Source organism: Corvus moneduloides, chromosome 5, assembly GCF_009650955.1.
Source record: "Corvus moneduloides isolate bCorMon1 chromosome 5, bCorMon1.pri, whole genome shotgun sequence".
Taxonomy (NCBI): Eukaryota; Metazoa; Chordata; class Aves; order Passeriformes; family Corvidae; genus Corvus; species Corvus moneduloides.
Window position 1 is genome coordinate 56,126,446 of NC_045480.1, and position 15,469 is coordinate 56,141,914.

The following is a 15,469-nucleotide window of genomic DNA, read 5'->3' on the forward strand; positions in this document are numbered from 1 at the left end:
GGCACCCCTGTGCCAAAGGTGTTTGCCAGCACAGACTCATCCAAAGAGATTTGCTCACCCTTTCTGAGAACAGCAGTGCTCAGTCTGCAATCACACAGGCACAGCCTCAGGCCATGCTTATGGCCTGAGCTTCTGGTCCTCCCTGAGGTCTCCCCATATTGCTCCATAACAAATGTGTTGTCTTTATTTGAAAAATGCAGACACATAACTAGCCCACTTTTTATAACAGCTTGAGGTTTTATGGCAAATCAGCAGAGGAAAAAAAGCACAAAACCCCTTTCAGGTCCACACTTCACAGTGCAAATGAAAAACGCACCAGAGAGCAGATGCACTGAAATGTTGATATGGTACGATGATCACAATGTTATGCTCTTTCTTCCCTTTTTCCGACTGGAAAGCAGTGGTCCTTGAAAAAAGCTTACTTGCCTCTTTGCTCAAGAATAGCTGGTTTTGCTCTGTAATCCTATTAAACACCCAGTGCTAAAACAAACCCTTTCCTCAAGCTATCAATATTTGCAAGCCTCCAAACTAATTGAGTTAAAGGCACAATCAATGCCATTGATGACAAGTTCTGCTGGCAAGTTCTGCTGGAAGTTGTTTGATTCTTGCCTCTGGCCAGAAAAAGCACCAGTACATTGAAACTCCCATTAACTCTGAATCTACCTGGTACGGTAGAATGGGCCCTTTGGAGGACAGGGCCAGCATGAAAGCATGGATGTGAGCACACAAATGCTTCCAAAAGGTTATTCCATTGAAAGGGACCAGCTGAGGAAATGACACATATTTTAGAGTGGCAAATGAACAGCACTCCAATCCCACTACACAGGGGTCATCAATCAAATGATTACATTCATCCGCTGTGTGGGACTTCAGGATAGAAAGTGATGCACATGTCATTTCTTCTGCTTCCTAAACAAGGAAAATGTCATTTCGCTACATAATGGCATTAAACGCTACTTCTTAGCTGAGAAGTGCCTTCAAATCCATCTGACAAGGCTCTTAACTCTTGGATGATTTTTTTTTCCTTGCCATTTATTCTTTTAAGTCAAAATCAAAATTTGTCTCTGGTCAAAGCATCAGTAAGCACACTGGAGACAATTTCTTACAGGGAAGCCCAGCCACTGTCTATTGTTTTTTAAAAAGCAACACAGTCATCACAAAACTGTTGTAGCATTCAATGGAAGGGACAAACATATTTAGACTGAAAGGAGCTCAGCCACAGTGAGTGCTTGAAAACAAATAAATCATTAGACTATCTACTGCTAATCTTTGCTTCTGCCTTCAAAACTAAGCCAGAAGCACTAGCCTACATCTAGTACCAGAGTGGTGATTGGACATAGATGGTATCAGTGTTGGTGAACTGAGACAGAGCCTACTACTCATGGCAAAGGCAAGAAGAGAACTTCCCATGACCATTCAGAGGAATTTCTAAAATTGCTCCACAGATTGAGAGCAAAGGCTCCCAAGAGAGCATGCAACCTTCTCTCCTCAACTATACAGCAAATGTTTATGCTGTGGCCACAGGAACTGTACTGACTCAGAAACGGCCTGAATTCCAGCAGTGCTGAGAACTCACTGTAGTGAGAAGAAAAGCACTGACCTTTATTAAAATTAGGCCATCTACAAAATGCTTAACTATGGAATTAATGGTCTTTTACTAGGTATGCAAGGTTTGCAAGCTTGGCCTTGAACTACCAATAATCTCCTAATGGGAGCACGCAAAAAATAATAGGAGAGATGAGAAACAGAACAAGGTTACAAATTACAGGTTATGGTTTTACTTTACTTACTATACGAGGAAGAATATTTTAAGGTCAGAAGGCATCTACAGGACTGAAAGAAAAGGAATTGATTGGGAAGAAGGAAATAACATAGGATCTATTTCATCTAATGAGATCTTCCCCACAGAATAAGCCGAGAGCTGCATCTATGAATCATCTATATTTGCTGCCCTACTGTTTGGGATTTGAAACTATACAAGCAACAGCTAGAGTAATTACACTGGGGAAGTGAGCAAGGCTGTAGCAAGAAAGGAAAATGGGCCACACATCAGAAATGCCTCTTTGAAAGAATATCCACAGCCTTCAAGGAAACTCCTGGGGAGTCTGTGAGACTCATCCTTTCCTCCAACGGTTCAAATCAAAGGGACATCTCCTGCTGCTCCCTATGGCAATTTATATTCCGATTTTTACCAGTGACACCAGATACCAGGACTGACTCAGCCTAAAGCAGAGAGTAAGCACAGAGCAACATAGGAAGCACTAGATATTTTTCTCAGTTTTGCCATGTGAGAACATAGCCATAGGTGTAGCTGAGCTGTAGGTGGATGGTCACCTTCTTTTTTAGCATTTATGCAAAGAATTTTGGAGTCTGGTCACAAACCCAAGGCTGCTGCTTTGATCCTCCTCTCCCCTAACAATGGGCTCACCACAGCAGAAACATGCAGGGTGAGGATTTCTAGTTTCACTCTTGCTGACACAAATCAAGTGCAGGTTTCTCAAGCTGTGAAGTATATTAAGTTCACAGAGTTTTAACAAAGGACTACCAAACTACAGAACCTCGCTGCAAGTCACACTTCTTTCAGATGTCCTTTTAATTGTATTAAATGAAAGTTTTAGGCACTTTGATGCTGATGGGCAAACATCTTGATCCCTTGAAAAAGCAGCTAAAAGTACTCCCTGTAGCTATAGTTAATATACAACATTGTATGCTCACTGCTAGCCAATTTATTCCAGCCACTTTAACAATGATACCTCACCTGACAGGCTGTGCAGAATAGCATCAGGAGTCAAGCAATGCACAAATCATCAGAGAACTCTCAGAGTTGTTTGACACACACTGCAGAGCTCTTTGTCATACAGCCAATTAAGTAACCAAACAAGAAACTTGAAAACCTTCATTAATTTGCCTCTTTTTATATAAAGGAAGGTTAGAGTCTTTCTTGTCACAGGCACAAGAAGAACACAAGCAAAGACGGCATAATTCAATTTGTGCTCCTTCTCAGAGCTGCAAGTTTCTTTCATTTAGTCTTCATGGAAGTTGGGACCAATCATGCAAGCAAGAGAGAAGTGGGACAAACAGAATTAATCCACTTTAAATAGTACTGGCTAAGTCCCAGATGCACCTTTTATCTGATGAGAACTACTAGGTTAGCACAAAAAAAAAAAAAAAGTCTCTTCTGCTGAGCTCTAAACTTAATGCCTTCAATCCTCTGAGGAAAGCCATTCATTTTTTGCTTAGTGCAGCAATTTAAACAGCCCATGTTTCAAACAAGAAGCGTTCAGAAAACTTCCAGGAGAACCAGAAGGACAACTCTGCAACCACCTGCCACCGTCTGCTACCAGAAGCCTGCCAGCATCTCAGCGCCGGCTTCATGCGTGGCTCTGATGACACCTGCACCCAGAAGCTCTTGTAATTACCAAGGAGCAGGTGGCACCTCCATAATCTTTTCCATTTGCTATGCAGACCAGCCCAGAATTACAAAACAAGGCAAGCCAATTTACAGGGCAGCTCAGAGGATGGCAGGAACCAAGAGCAGAAAACTCCATTAGACAAGGAAGATGCTGCAAAAGCAACTCTCTGCTGCCTCCTTCCACCCTTTCCACAAAGCTGCCATTCACAGTTCTGTTGCATTCACCAGCCTCCAGCTTTAAAGCCACTCACACTGACTTTATAAAATAAACCAAAAGAATGGGAACCCTGTGAAGTTTTTGTCCTCCAAGACGCTCATCCCAAACACAGCATGCAATTTCACATGGGAAGAGGCCTCCGGTTGGCACCACAGGGAAATTCATTGACCTCCTGCTGCGCCAGAGCTCCAGCCCACAAATCCAAGTGAAGCAAGCAGGTGAGCTCAGATTTTGCAATCAGATGCATGTACATGCCAGCACGGGTGTGGTATGAAGCTTTAATAAAACCTGTTTTTCCAGCTACTAAATCAGGAAAATTCTCTGATTTTTTCCCCATGTTTAAGTTTTCTGTTTTAATACAGCCTCACTTACTACATTATGTGAGTACTTAGCCTTTTTTTTTTCTTTCACTACCCCACCTCCATTCCTAGAGGACAGGAGAATTGCATCCATGGCATTTTAAACCAGGGGGCTGAGAAATACCGAGTACATGACGCTTGCTGAGGAGCACGGAAGAAATCTGTGACAACAAACCCAATTTCACAACCCCCAAAAGACAAGTGATTTCTGTTTTCTACAATTCCAGTGCTACAGTTTAAGGAGAAGAACTTCTGGAAAAGGAACAAACATAATTTCTGAAAAAACATTACAGAAAATTCATACCAGCTTACATCACAGACCAGTCACCAAACTAAGCTATGCTAATCAAATGCGTCACCCATTGTGACTCATTCTCCCACATGATGACTTTTCCATTCCTTTCCCAAAACAGAGTGCAAGAACTTCAGAAAGGTGGGCATAGGAGATGTAAACCTCTGCTCTCCAAAAGGCCACCCTCTTTGCTAACAGAGCACCTTGCTGAGGCCACTCTGCCACCTTGTATTTCCATCGTGGTCAGCTCAGTCTCAGCTGACTATTAATTAGTATCACAAATTGAAACCCACATAGCAGTTTCTTGAATATCACCATGACTGAAAAATCTTCCAGCAACTGTCCAGTCATTATATTAATATGTATTCATCATGCCACCGGCCGGATTGGTTCTTGTTGGATTTTTGAGACAAAAAAAGATCATTTACCACATTTGAAACTGAAAAAGCAGCATTTGTAACCTCTATCTCCAGTAAAAAAAATCCCTGAGCTTTTAACTCAAAAAATACTGTGAAACTGAACAAGTTAAATCCATATTTTTTTAAAGGTACCCAAAGAGATGAGGTGATAATCTGATAATGCATTCCCAGTCTTATGTTTGCGCAACTTGCAAAATTTCTCCATCCATTTTATTTATATTCATTTATTTTGTATATTTATTTATAGTCATTTATTTTGGGCTTAAGAGGACTTTATACACCAATCACTACAGGGCCTCTGTCATGGTTACTTAAATTTGTAAGCCCAAAGAAAACAGTAAGACTGATTTTAGCAATTATTATTTTCTCAGGTCACTCTCCTCCTTCCACAAAACCACCTTTCCTCAATAGAACTTTAGATATTTACAATTCCTGGACATTTCTTGTATAAACTTTGTACTGCACTTTCCTTTGTCTAGGGAGCACAGAATTGAAGGTACACTTCCAGCCCCATGAGCCGAATTCAGCCAGGGATGCTCTTCACAATAATGGCATCAGCACAAGGAGATCAGGCCAGCAAAGTTGAATACTCTATTTCTCTGCCATCAATGCCATATGTCCCAGTGACTTCCCATGTTCCACTGACTTTACAAAGCCCAGGGTGTCACCACTTAAGATTAGTTGAAAAACCTCTGCTAAATTCCCTCAGCCAGCCCAGATATTTCACTGCCTGGTAAGGGACGAGTAGCCTGTAACAGGACTATCTGCAGTCACATCTAATTGCTATTACAGACAACCTCTCCCTCACTAGATTTTGTGATGACTTTAGCCACACAATTTTCCAATGGAAGCATACTGTATGAAAATACATCAAGATACATTACTTTATCTCCATATAGTACAAAGCAGAGCTGGAAAGGTTCAATTAGGTCATCTAATTCATTCTTCAAGCCCTCTTTTACAGGACTGTCCTCTTCAATATACGTACCACATTTGTCAATACCCATACTTAGCAGCTCAAGCAATGAGCTTTCATCAGTTTTTGTCTACTAAAGAAGTAGGTGCATGATTAATGTTTAAACACACAAGCAGCCTTTCCAAGTGAAAGGGAGGAGTCCTTGAAATTAAGGGTAAGCTGAAGTTTTGCAGAGGATTCAGGCTCTATTCTGTCAAGGCCAAGCTTTCTGTAAGGTATATTAAAGTCACCAATCACTACTGTTTGAAGAAAGACAGAAGAGCAGGAGTGTGCACTGACTCTGTGGAGAATGCCTGTGCAGCCAGTGGAAAGGACAGCTACGGATCAGGTAGCACCCAATGTCCCCAACAAGATTGTGCAGCCCATAGTCAAAGCAGTCTCATCATGTTTCCAGTGGTAGCAATACACAAGGTAGCTAGCTTGGGAGTAAGCACCACACTGCAAACTTTCTTAAATTCCTTCCAATGCCTGCTAGTTGCTTTCTCTGGGATCCTAGACAAGGGATGTGTAACTCCGTAACTCATCTTTATCCATTAATGTATGTGGAAGGGAAAAGGTGACTTTCTCTCATGACATTTTCCAAAGGGAAGACAAACAGCCTGCCAGCACAGAGGGGTACTGTTTTATTTCTAATGCCCTAGAAGTCCGGACCATCTAATCCCATTTGCTAAATGAAACGTGCTCACAAAATAAAGTCAGTACCAACTGTAGAAAGCTGAATTTTGCAGGAAAATGCAGGTACAGACAGCCCCCTCCAGAAACACAGAGTTCATTTATGCATGTTACACATACACATATAAATAACGATCAACCACCCATAAGAACAATATCAACATTCACAAGCACAAGACAGAGACCAGAAGGTAAAACATTCACATTTCTTAAAGCAGCACTAACTCACCCATAGTATACAAACAGGTTTATACAAAAAACACTGGAGCAAATGCTATAAGGCAAGGTGACAGGATTAGTAAGATAACTTGAGGTCCCATTTGTGAAAAGCCCACAAGCAGGTCCTTCCAGAATGCTGGGGCTTGACTTCGTTCACATCAAACACAATGTAAGCCTACGAAAGTCAGGCCAGACCTGGGTGAACTTCACGGGGTGTTATGTGCATTACCCTCTACATTGTTTGCAGCACTCTCCTCCTTCCTACATCCCTCTGTGAGACACTCTGCATTTCATTATGATCCTACCTCCTCCCTCAGCCGAGTGGTGCCATTTTGAATTGTTTCTGAATTTGAAAGTGTAAAAGGGGAAGAAGGAACACTAAGGAAATGCAGGTGGCAGTAGCATGAATGACATGCTGTAAGCAAAGTCCAGCTGGTCTGGAGATACCTCTGTGAGCAGCAGTTTTGCATTCTTTACTTGCACATCTCTATACTGTCCTGCTCATTCAGATGGCCAGATAAATCTTGTCAGATCTTTCTTGTGCTTTTTTCCACTTTCTGTGGAAAAAAAATTCAGAGATTTTGTCCCAGATTTTTTCAAGTCTGAGAGAAATGGGGCAGGTGGGGTGAGGTAAAAAAAGACATTATTATCCTGTAACCTTAACCTTAGAACTTGCTGCCACAAAGGTGGTAATAATCAGATTATTCACAGAGACAAGACCCACTTCACAGTCATTCAGTCAAACAACTGGACACGTGTATTAAAAACACAAGAAATACCTGGACATAGGCCCTGCAAGAGCGCTCCCTTTTCTGAAGCTGAGTCCATAAAGAGAGCAGATTAAAGACGGAATAGAAAAAACAAGTTAGTGACAGAACAAGGGAAAAAAATTGAAGAAAATGCCTGTGAAAAAACCACCTCATTTCTCTCTTAAACAGCTCCTGAAAAACCAACCAAACTAAAGGAGTGAGTCTGAGTTAGGCAGCAGTGGAAAACTGGAAGGACTGGCTCCAGAAATGTGGGTTAGTCCTTTTTCAGTGAAGTGAAGCACAGACTGGCAACTTTGCAAGAGCAGCTGTTAGATGGTAGAAGACACTGGAGTCTAGTAGAAATACTCAAGAGATGATGTTTTCCTTACAGCTTGGAGACCACACATGACATTTCCACATCAAACAAGGCTGAAAAGGATAAGGCTGATGGTTATTTGCATAAAAGGAGCGTGGGCTCTGCAGCAGACAGTGATGATGCCACAGTGAAATATAACCAAGCTTCAGATGTGCAGGACCAACCTCAGGGAGCAAGATGCGTGCAGGACTGCATCCTGATGCAGTCTGGAACTGTATGGACCCATCCTAGCAGACCTGGGGCTTGGCAGGCAGTCTGCAGCAGTGAGCTGGAATTGGTGAGCTCTGCATCACTGCAAGGAAAGCTCACAAAACCAGGCTGCTCAGAGCCACTGGCTTGGCTGGGTTTGTTTTTACTGATGTGCCTGGTTGGAAACGGCACATCAACAGAGATTCAAGGCAACTTGTGCTCTCAACACACAGTAGTGCAATCCCATTAGTACAGCTGAGAGCCAAATTTGTCCTTGAGAGTTTTGAGGCTCTGAAATAAACAAAAAACACCCAGGTACCATGCAATGCCTAATTTCAATTTCTAATTTGTCAATTTGTAACAGTAGAAATCTTCCTCTGGGTAAATCTGGCCAGTATGAGGACTTTACAGAAACAAATGAGATCAAAGAAAGCCTTGCTGAAAATTATAGACCTATCCACTTGGGGGTCTTCCCAGTCTAAAATGGAACAATTATTACCTTAATTAAGCCTGATCCAGTGGAAAGCATAAAGCTTTTAGTGACAGAAAAGTGGCTCCTGAATAATGATGGCTTTTAAAAATTCTGATTATGCCAGTTTATTTCAATTCATTGTACATCAGCTTGTTAAAAAAACCCCACCAGTACAAAACAGCACAGGTGATTACTTTCAGATCCCCAGCACATTTCCTTTAATGATTAAAAGAATATTTAATGGCTAGTGCTTACTTTATTTCTTCTTTCTGACTAAACAGCACTAAACAAAACTCTTTGCAAATTACTTTTTTCCTTTTGTTTTTTTTTTAAATACTCTTGATCAGCGAAGGGGAAAATGGAGCAGTAACTCTGCTGCCTTTTGATTGCCCAATACTACTTCGAAGTTGAATTCATGCATTCTTAAATGAACACAGAGCAGTTGCTCTTCTAAAGAATTAAGTGGGGAATGAGAGTAAGTAAATTACTGAGCCTGTCATTTGGATCACTGACTCACATCGCTGTTTTGCAGGACTTCACATGGTCCAGAATTTTAATGTGGAATGCAATTGATTTGTATGAGTTACTTGTGCAAAGCTGATGGCAGGGGGAAGAAACCTGCAATGGGGACCCTGGGAGTGACAGCTGAGCCGAGGAGCTCTGCCTTGTCCAGTCTTCCCCTCCCCTCAGTAACTCATACCTGCCCCCAGCATACAACCCCATTTTGTGTAATTGAAACAAATATCATAAGGTGAGATAAAAATAAAGATGGAAAATATGTGCTTGCAAAGCTGAATTGACAAAATGTTGGGTGTGGCTGGGACACATTCAGAAGAGCAAGCAGAACTACAACCATGAAACCTGTTAGTAGGTGACATTAATTGCTGGTTTTACCTGATATTGTCAGACATCACCATCATTTCAACAAAGAACCATGGTATGATTATAACAAATAATGTTATGCTGATGTATCAGTTAATATAATTATTACCTACGTTGTTATAAAATGGCTGGAAGCAGCACTAATTAAAAGCATCAGGATAACCCAATTCACAGCACATGCAAAGCACATGAGATGCAGGAGTTCAGCTCCCATGCGACTGAAATCTCAAACGATCCCGAAGCCCTTTGCATTTAAAACAGCATCAGTCTACAGTAATAACTTACAAGAAAAAAGACCATGTTACTTCTCTGAAAAGCATTTCTCTTCATAAAACACCAAAAAAATTTCAGGTTTAGCTGGGATCATTTATTCCCCATATAATCTCGGGACCAAGTTCTGTTCATGGTTACATGAATGCCAGAATTGTCAGAGCCTGATATGCAGCTGGGAACAAAATTCTGTGTCTTATTTTCACTGGGTGGCCAATATAACCATGTGCTCATAGTCACAGGGTCCAGCAGCTCTTTGTCTTTATAATCAGGCCCACACAATTCACCGTCAGAATCCTATTTAAGTCTTATCCCATGTGTTTACATGAGATTCAGTGATGAAGAGGGCCTTTCACTAAGGAAACCTACAGCTTTAAATGTATTCTTTCAGGGTCCACAGCTCATATTTTCTCCCACAACTGGCAACTCCTAGCACCTTTAGTGCTATGTAGCAATTCCACTTACTTCTGGAAATGACAAAAGGACTAATAATTCTTCTTAAACCGTGGGCACAGAAACCACACTGCTGTAACAGAGTTAAGGTGCTTTTGGGCTAAGTGAGGCGCTGTCACTAAAAAGGCCCTCTAATACTAAAGCAGCCTGAAACCCTGAGTGTAAATATCACGGTATCTCCGGTGTAAATGAATGTTTCTGTCTGCCACTGTTTATCCTCATACACAGAGATGTTCATTTGACCTTCCCACGAGCCTCCTGCCCCATCCTGAGCCCCGCTGCTCTCACCTTATTCAAGCTGCGCGCAGCGCTGTCCTTCCCGCCGGGAGTCAGGTTCCGGAGCTGCACGTCCAGCAGGTTGACGAGCTGGACCATGGCGGACACGGAGTACGCGATGTCCCCGGCGTACAAGTGGCTCCTGGTGTGCTCCGCCAGCTCCCGCGCGATGTTGGCGGCCATCTCCCCCGACTTCATCTGCAGGTGACAAAGCAGAGGGAAAGGTTGTCCCCGGCTCTCAGTGACATGTCATTCCAGTGCCTTCCAACCCCACAGCATTAGGCAGGTCAGCTCCCCTCAAGAAGAAGAAAAAAGATGAGGAAGACGAGAAGGAAGGAGGAATAAAAGCATTTCCCAAGAAGTCAACTACAACAAGAGTCTTCATGGTTTGATCATGAATAGTTTTTTGACTATCGTTTTTCGAGTCAACCATGCTGGCTTCAACAATTTCTTCTCACTGGGCACTGTCTCCATGGGATTTCCATGCTAAGGAGGGGTTTAATTAGCTTGTCCCATTGGTTTACTATGCCACTTGAAAAAAACAAACCATGTAAGTAGCCTCTCCTGTCAAGAAAATGCAGTTTCTGATTCCAAAAGCTTATGTAATAGAGAAGAGATGATTTTTGTCACAACTGCACAAAAGAGTTCCTTGTAAAAGGAAAACAGATGACATAACCCAGAAAAAGCAGAGCAAAAAGTTCACAATTTCCATGTTATTGATTTAATAATCAGGTACTAATTTATCACTTAGCCTATGCACACAAGAGATGTGCTCCTTGCCACGCTAGCAACCCATCATGAGGCTAGTGACTCTCGGTGCATGTAAAAGCATCCTAACTCTAGAGCAAAAGGCTCAAGAATAAGTCCACTGGAAGGGAAAAGCCAGTAGGTTGTTTGGCTGAATCTTCTGCTAAAAGACTTGTATCATCTAGTTGAGTCACAAAACTCACAAATCACCTGCAGGGAAATTCACTGTGTAATTATTTGGGCAATTCACACTTTTTCCCTGTGGCTTTTCCCCCTTTCTTGCTCTGTTTTGCTCTCCCTATCTGGTACTCCTTTTGTCTTCTGTGCCATGGGGATTTGGGACAGGGCAGCTGGTTCCATCTCCTTTTCATGAGCAGCCCACTACAAAAATACCCCTGCAGGTTGCTGGTCTTTTATTCATTATCTACCAGTCTGTGATCTGGAATGCATATCCATGTGGAATATGCCTGGGACAAGGAGAAATTATAAAGGATGACACATAAATGAAGGTCCCACTTTTCTGTCAGGCTCAATGGCAAACTCTGCTGGGTTCCTCACATGAATTTTCAATTGTCTTATCTACCAACAGCTAGAAATCAGATATTTCTCGTTCCCTCACTTTCTGGTGCTTATTATAAAAGCAAGATTCTAGGGAAAGATTATAAGCTGAGCTTCTACCTCTCTGTAAATCAATTAGCTGAGTTATAAATGAATAACTTACTTCCATCAATTTGACAGCAAAAGCCGATCTGATTTAATGAAATCTAACTCAAGATGTTCATATGCTCGTCTTCAGAGAATTAAAGCATATGATGATATAGAGAAGATAAATAAAGGAGATAATGTGTTGTTCTTCTCATTAGAGCGATGATAAGATATATTCAAAAATTGAATTATTTCTTTCTTGTTACACAGAAGACTAATGCCATAGAAACCAGATCCTATTCTTACAGCTGCCTGCTCTCCTAAGCAGCCAAAGAAGCCACACATCAGCACAAATGCTGAATTTTGACCTCTGCTGTTGGCTCTCAGAACTTTAAGGAACAACTACATCAAATCCCTCAATATAAAGAAATCAATTTCAACATTTTCCTGCAGCTCATTGCTGGAGCTTAGCATGTATCATGACACATTGTGTTTGTGTAAGCTCTGCAGAAAACTGCACGAATTCAAGATTTTTTTTACAGATACATCAGAAAAAAACCCCAAAAACCCTTCTACCCACTATGTGATGCTCACATTTTCCCTTGGACCACACACCTATGTAAACTGGCACACTCAGAGAAAATTGCTCAGCTGCTACAAAGGCAAACACAAGAGTTTTCTTTCCCTGCAGGCTGCTGTTGTTCTTATCTGTCTGCAAAAGTGATGCAGGCTGGTCACTAATTAACCCTTTTCCTTTTCTCTTGGTCTGACCCTAAAAACTGCAAATCTGAAGAATTACAGTGTGATCAAACAAACAACACAAAAAATAGGCAGCAATGGAAGAAATGCCTGAGAAAAAGGCAGACTAAAGCTCAAAGTCTGTGAACTCCTGGGACACAGAAGTATTTACCCAAAGTTATCTCACATGCCCAGCTTTCCAGAAAACACAGATGTGCCATTCCTCTGGGAAAACGTTTTTGGCTGACAGTTAATGAAGCACTAGCATTGTCAGTGCTATCCTAGCACTGACAATTCCACACCTATACATGGTCACACAGAATGTGCAGCTACAAGTCACTAGAGCAGTGCTGAATCACTCTTTCCACTCTGGCTGTGTGCATGAGAGGGGTGTCCAAAATGATGGCTGTGTGACATGTTAATGCTCATTTCCTTGATTCTTTTGAGCTTTTTCCACTGAAACTGAAGTGTTTCCTATGCAGTGCTGTGAAACCCAACTGTTATGAATCCCAAATGCTGGCTGAATACTCCAGGACTAAGATATATATCTGGTCTCTTATAACAACAGGATGGAACCCTTTTTTTTGGTTAATTCTACATAATGCTCAGCAAAGCTTACTGCTACCCAGGAGGATGCATTACTAACTTACTTCCTTTCTATGAAGCACTTCTCTGCATCTTTCTCTTCATTATTGTTGCATGGAAGATGAGCTCCTTGTGTTATTTCTTCCAAAACATGTAATACTCTTTAACTCAAACACCGACATAGTTACACAGGAATACAGGAACAACCCCTGGAGGTTCTCTATGGCTCAAGCTGATATTGAGAGGCAAGTAGGAAGCAGGGAAAAAATGTGTAAGTAGCTGATGTTTCTATTGGGAGGCTCAAGAGCAATAAAGGGAATCGAAAATAATATATCTCTGCCTGGTACGAAACTACTTTTTAACATTTTCTACCTTGATTATGAAAAAATTAAATTTAAAAACTAAATAGGATTCTGGGATAAAAGAGAACATTCTGCTCAAACGGAATTTGAAACCAAATTTTTGGTTTCTAGGGGTTTTTGGCCTATATTTTTTTACCTTTTACAAACTGATTAAAACCAGTCTTGGAATGCTAGTTTGAAGGATTGAAAACATGTTTCTTGCCAACAATGCCAACACACAAAACATAGTTTTATAGGTCTGCCAAAAAAATTGCTCCCCTCTTCCATTTGGGCGTAATGGCAGGATTCAGGCCAGATTTACAAATGATCATTGGCACACCTGAAATCCTTACGTGTAACACTCTGCTAATATTTTCCAAGTTTGTGCCACTATCTTGCACCTTCTTCTGAGTGAAAAGACTGTGAAATAATAGCTGTTGGAGAGGACATATATTCCTGCCTCTTTCATATATGCCAACAAACAGAAACAGGGAGTTTTGTCTGGAAAAGATGAAGAAAGACCCTCCTGCAGCAGCAATCGCTGTTTCAGCCCTATTTTTCTCTGAGGAAACCAACTGCAGAAGAGGACAGTAGAATAAAAATGAGAGAAATCACAAAAAATAAGTATTTAAGGAGAAAAATTCAGAATAAAGAAGAAATATGCTGAGAAGGGAGCAAATGAGCTAAAACACCAGCAGTCATAAAGGCAAAAATATTTTCCTGCAGCCTCCTGAAGAAGCTAACTGATATAAAAAAAAAAAAGATGGCAGGAAAGACTGAACTAGGATTTTTAAAAATGGTAACATACAGATGGACTGGTCAGCTGGAAAGACCATGGAGTTGATGCTGTTTTCTGGAGGAACAAACATTTGACAGGTTTCACCAGGCACCATTAGCTGCTGGCAGTCGGGTAGCAAGGCCGTAAGAGGGGCTGTGGGCTAACTTCTGACACTGCAAAGCCTTCATGGCATTTTTCCTTCCCTGGCAGAGATTCCAATATACATGTGTGCATTCACAGAAAAGAGTCAGAGCATATCTATGATTCTTTTGGGTTTTGGTTGTATTTTTTTCGAATCACAGAATCATTTAGGTTGGAAAAGACCTCTAAGATTACCAAGTCCAACCTGTGACCAAACACCAAAATGTCAGTTAGACCTTGGCACTGAGTGCCACATCCAGCCTTTCCTTAAAAACCTCCAGAAACAGTGACTCCACCACCTCCCTGGGCAGCCCAATACAGTGCCCAATCACTCCTTCTATGAAGAAATGCCTCTAGATCTAAAAACCTAAACCTCCCCGGCACAACTTAGGATTGCATCCTCTTGTCCTTTTGCCAGCTGCCTGGGAGAAGAGACAATGCTCTCCATAGAGTACAGCAGATCTAGAGAACACTGAAAAAGTGGCTTTGAAACTATGGTATTCAAACAACTTAAACTGCATTTAATGACCCTTTAATGAGCCACCCTCTGTGGCATCTACTCCGAAACAGAGGTTTTCAGGTGCTGTGAAAACAGACTGCCAAAAGCAACTTGGAAGGAGGATTTCATCACACCGTCATCAGGACTGCAACTGCACCCTCAGACCTGGACACCACGATGTGGGGATGCCCTACACAAAACCTCACTCTCCCTGTAACAGACACAAGCAGATCTACAAGACCTCAGGAAGGTGCTATGAACCCTCAGGTTCGCCTGCTCTTTGGGAGTCCATGATCCAGGCCACTCAGGAGGGCATGGGTGGCACGTACATTACATTTACAGATTGAGGCTTTTTGTGCATTCGTGAAGGGCACAAATTTTTCTGTTCTGCTACAAAAGAGGCCCTTCTCTCTTCCAGAGGCCTGAAGCCAAGCATAGCAGCGCCTGTCCTCCCAGGCAGCACCCGCAGCTGAAAGCTGCAGCAAGGAAGAGATGTCTTCAGGCAAGTCACACGCTGTGCTAGGGATGGCACTGATGAAAGCAGGAGGCAAAACAAACAGGCTGAGACTGAACGCGTGACCTCATGATCAGGATGATGCAATGTATCCAAAGCTGACCTTTTTGCTTCCTGTTACAGCTTGACTCCAGAAATAACCCAGGTAGCAGTGCATAATTCAATCGCAGAGGCAAGTTTATTCTCCCGCTCCATTATGAGGGCATGGTAGGCACCAACAATAAAGTTAAAGTAAATGTCAGGAGGCC

The 15,469-nt window shown here is 41.9% G+C and overlaps 1 protein-coding gene across 25 annotated transcripts in view; it reads right to left on the reverse strand.

Moving 5' to 3' along the window:
- ADGRL3 (adhesion G protein-coupled receptor L3) overlaps nt 1-15,469 on the reverse strand; it is a 492,701-nt gene that overhangs the window by 84,613 nt on the left and 392,619 nt on the right. For 22 of the 25 annotated variants that reach the window (XM_032108821.1, XM_032108825.1, XM_032108804.1 and 19 more), the window contains 2 exons: nt 10,246-10,431; nt 7,346-7,384 (listed from right to left, as the gene is read on the reverse strand). In XM_032108821.1, the coding sequence (XP_031964712.1) occupies nt 7,346-7,384; nt 10,246-10,431 (225 nt within the window). The remainder of the gene's footprint in view (nt 1-7,345; nt 7,385-10,245; nt 10,432-15,469) is intronic. The other 3 variants (XM_032108809.1, XM_032108818.1, XM_032108817.1) reach the window with 1 other exon arrangement.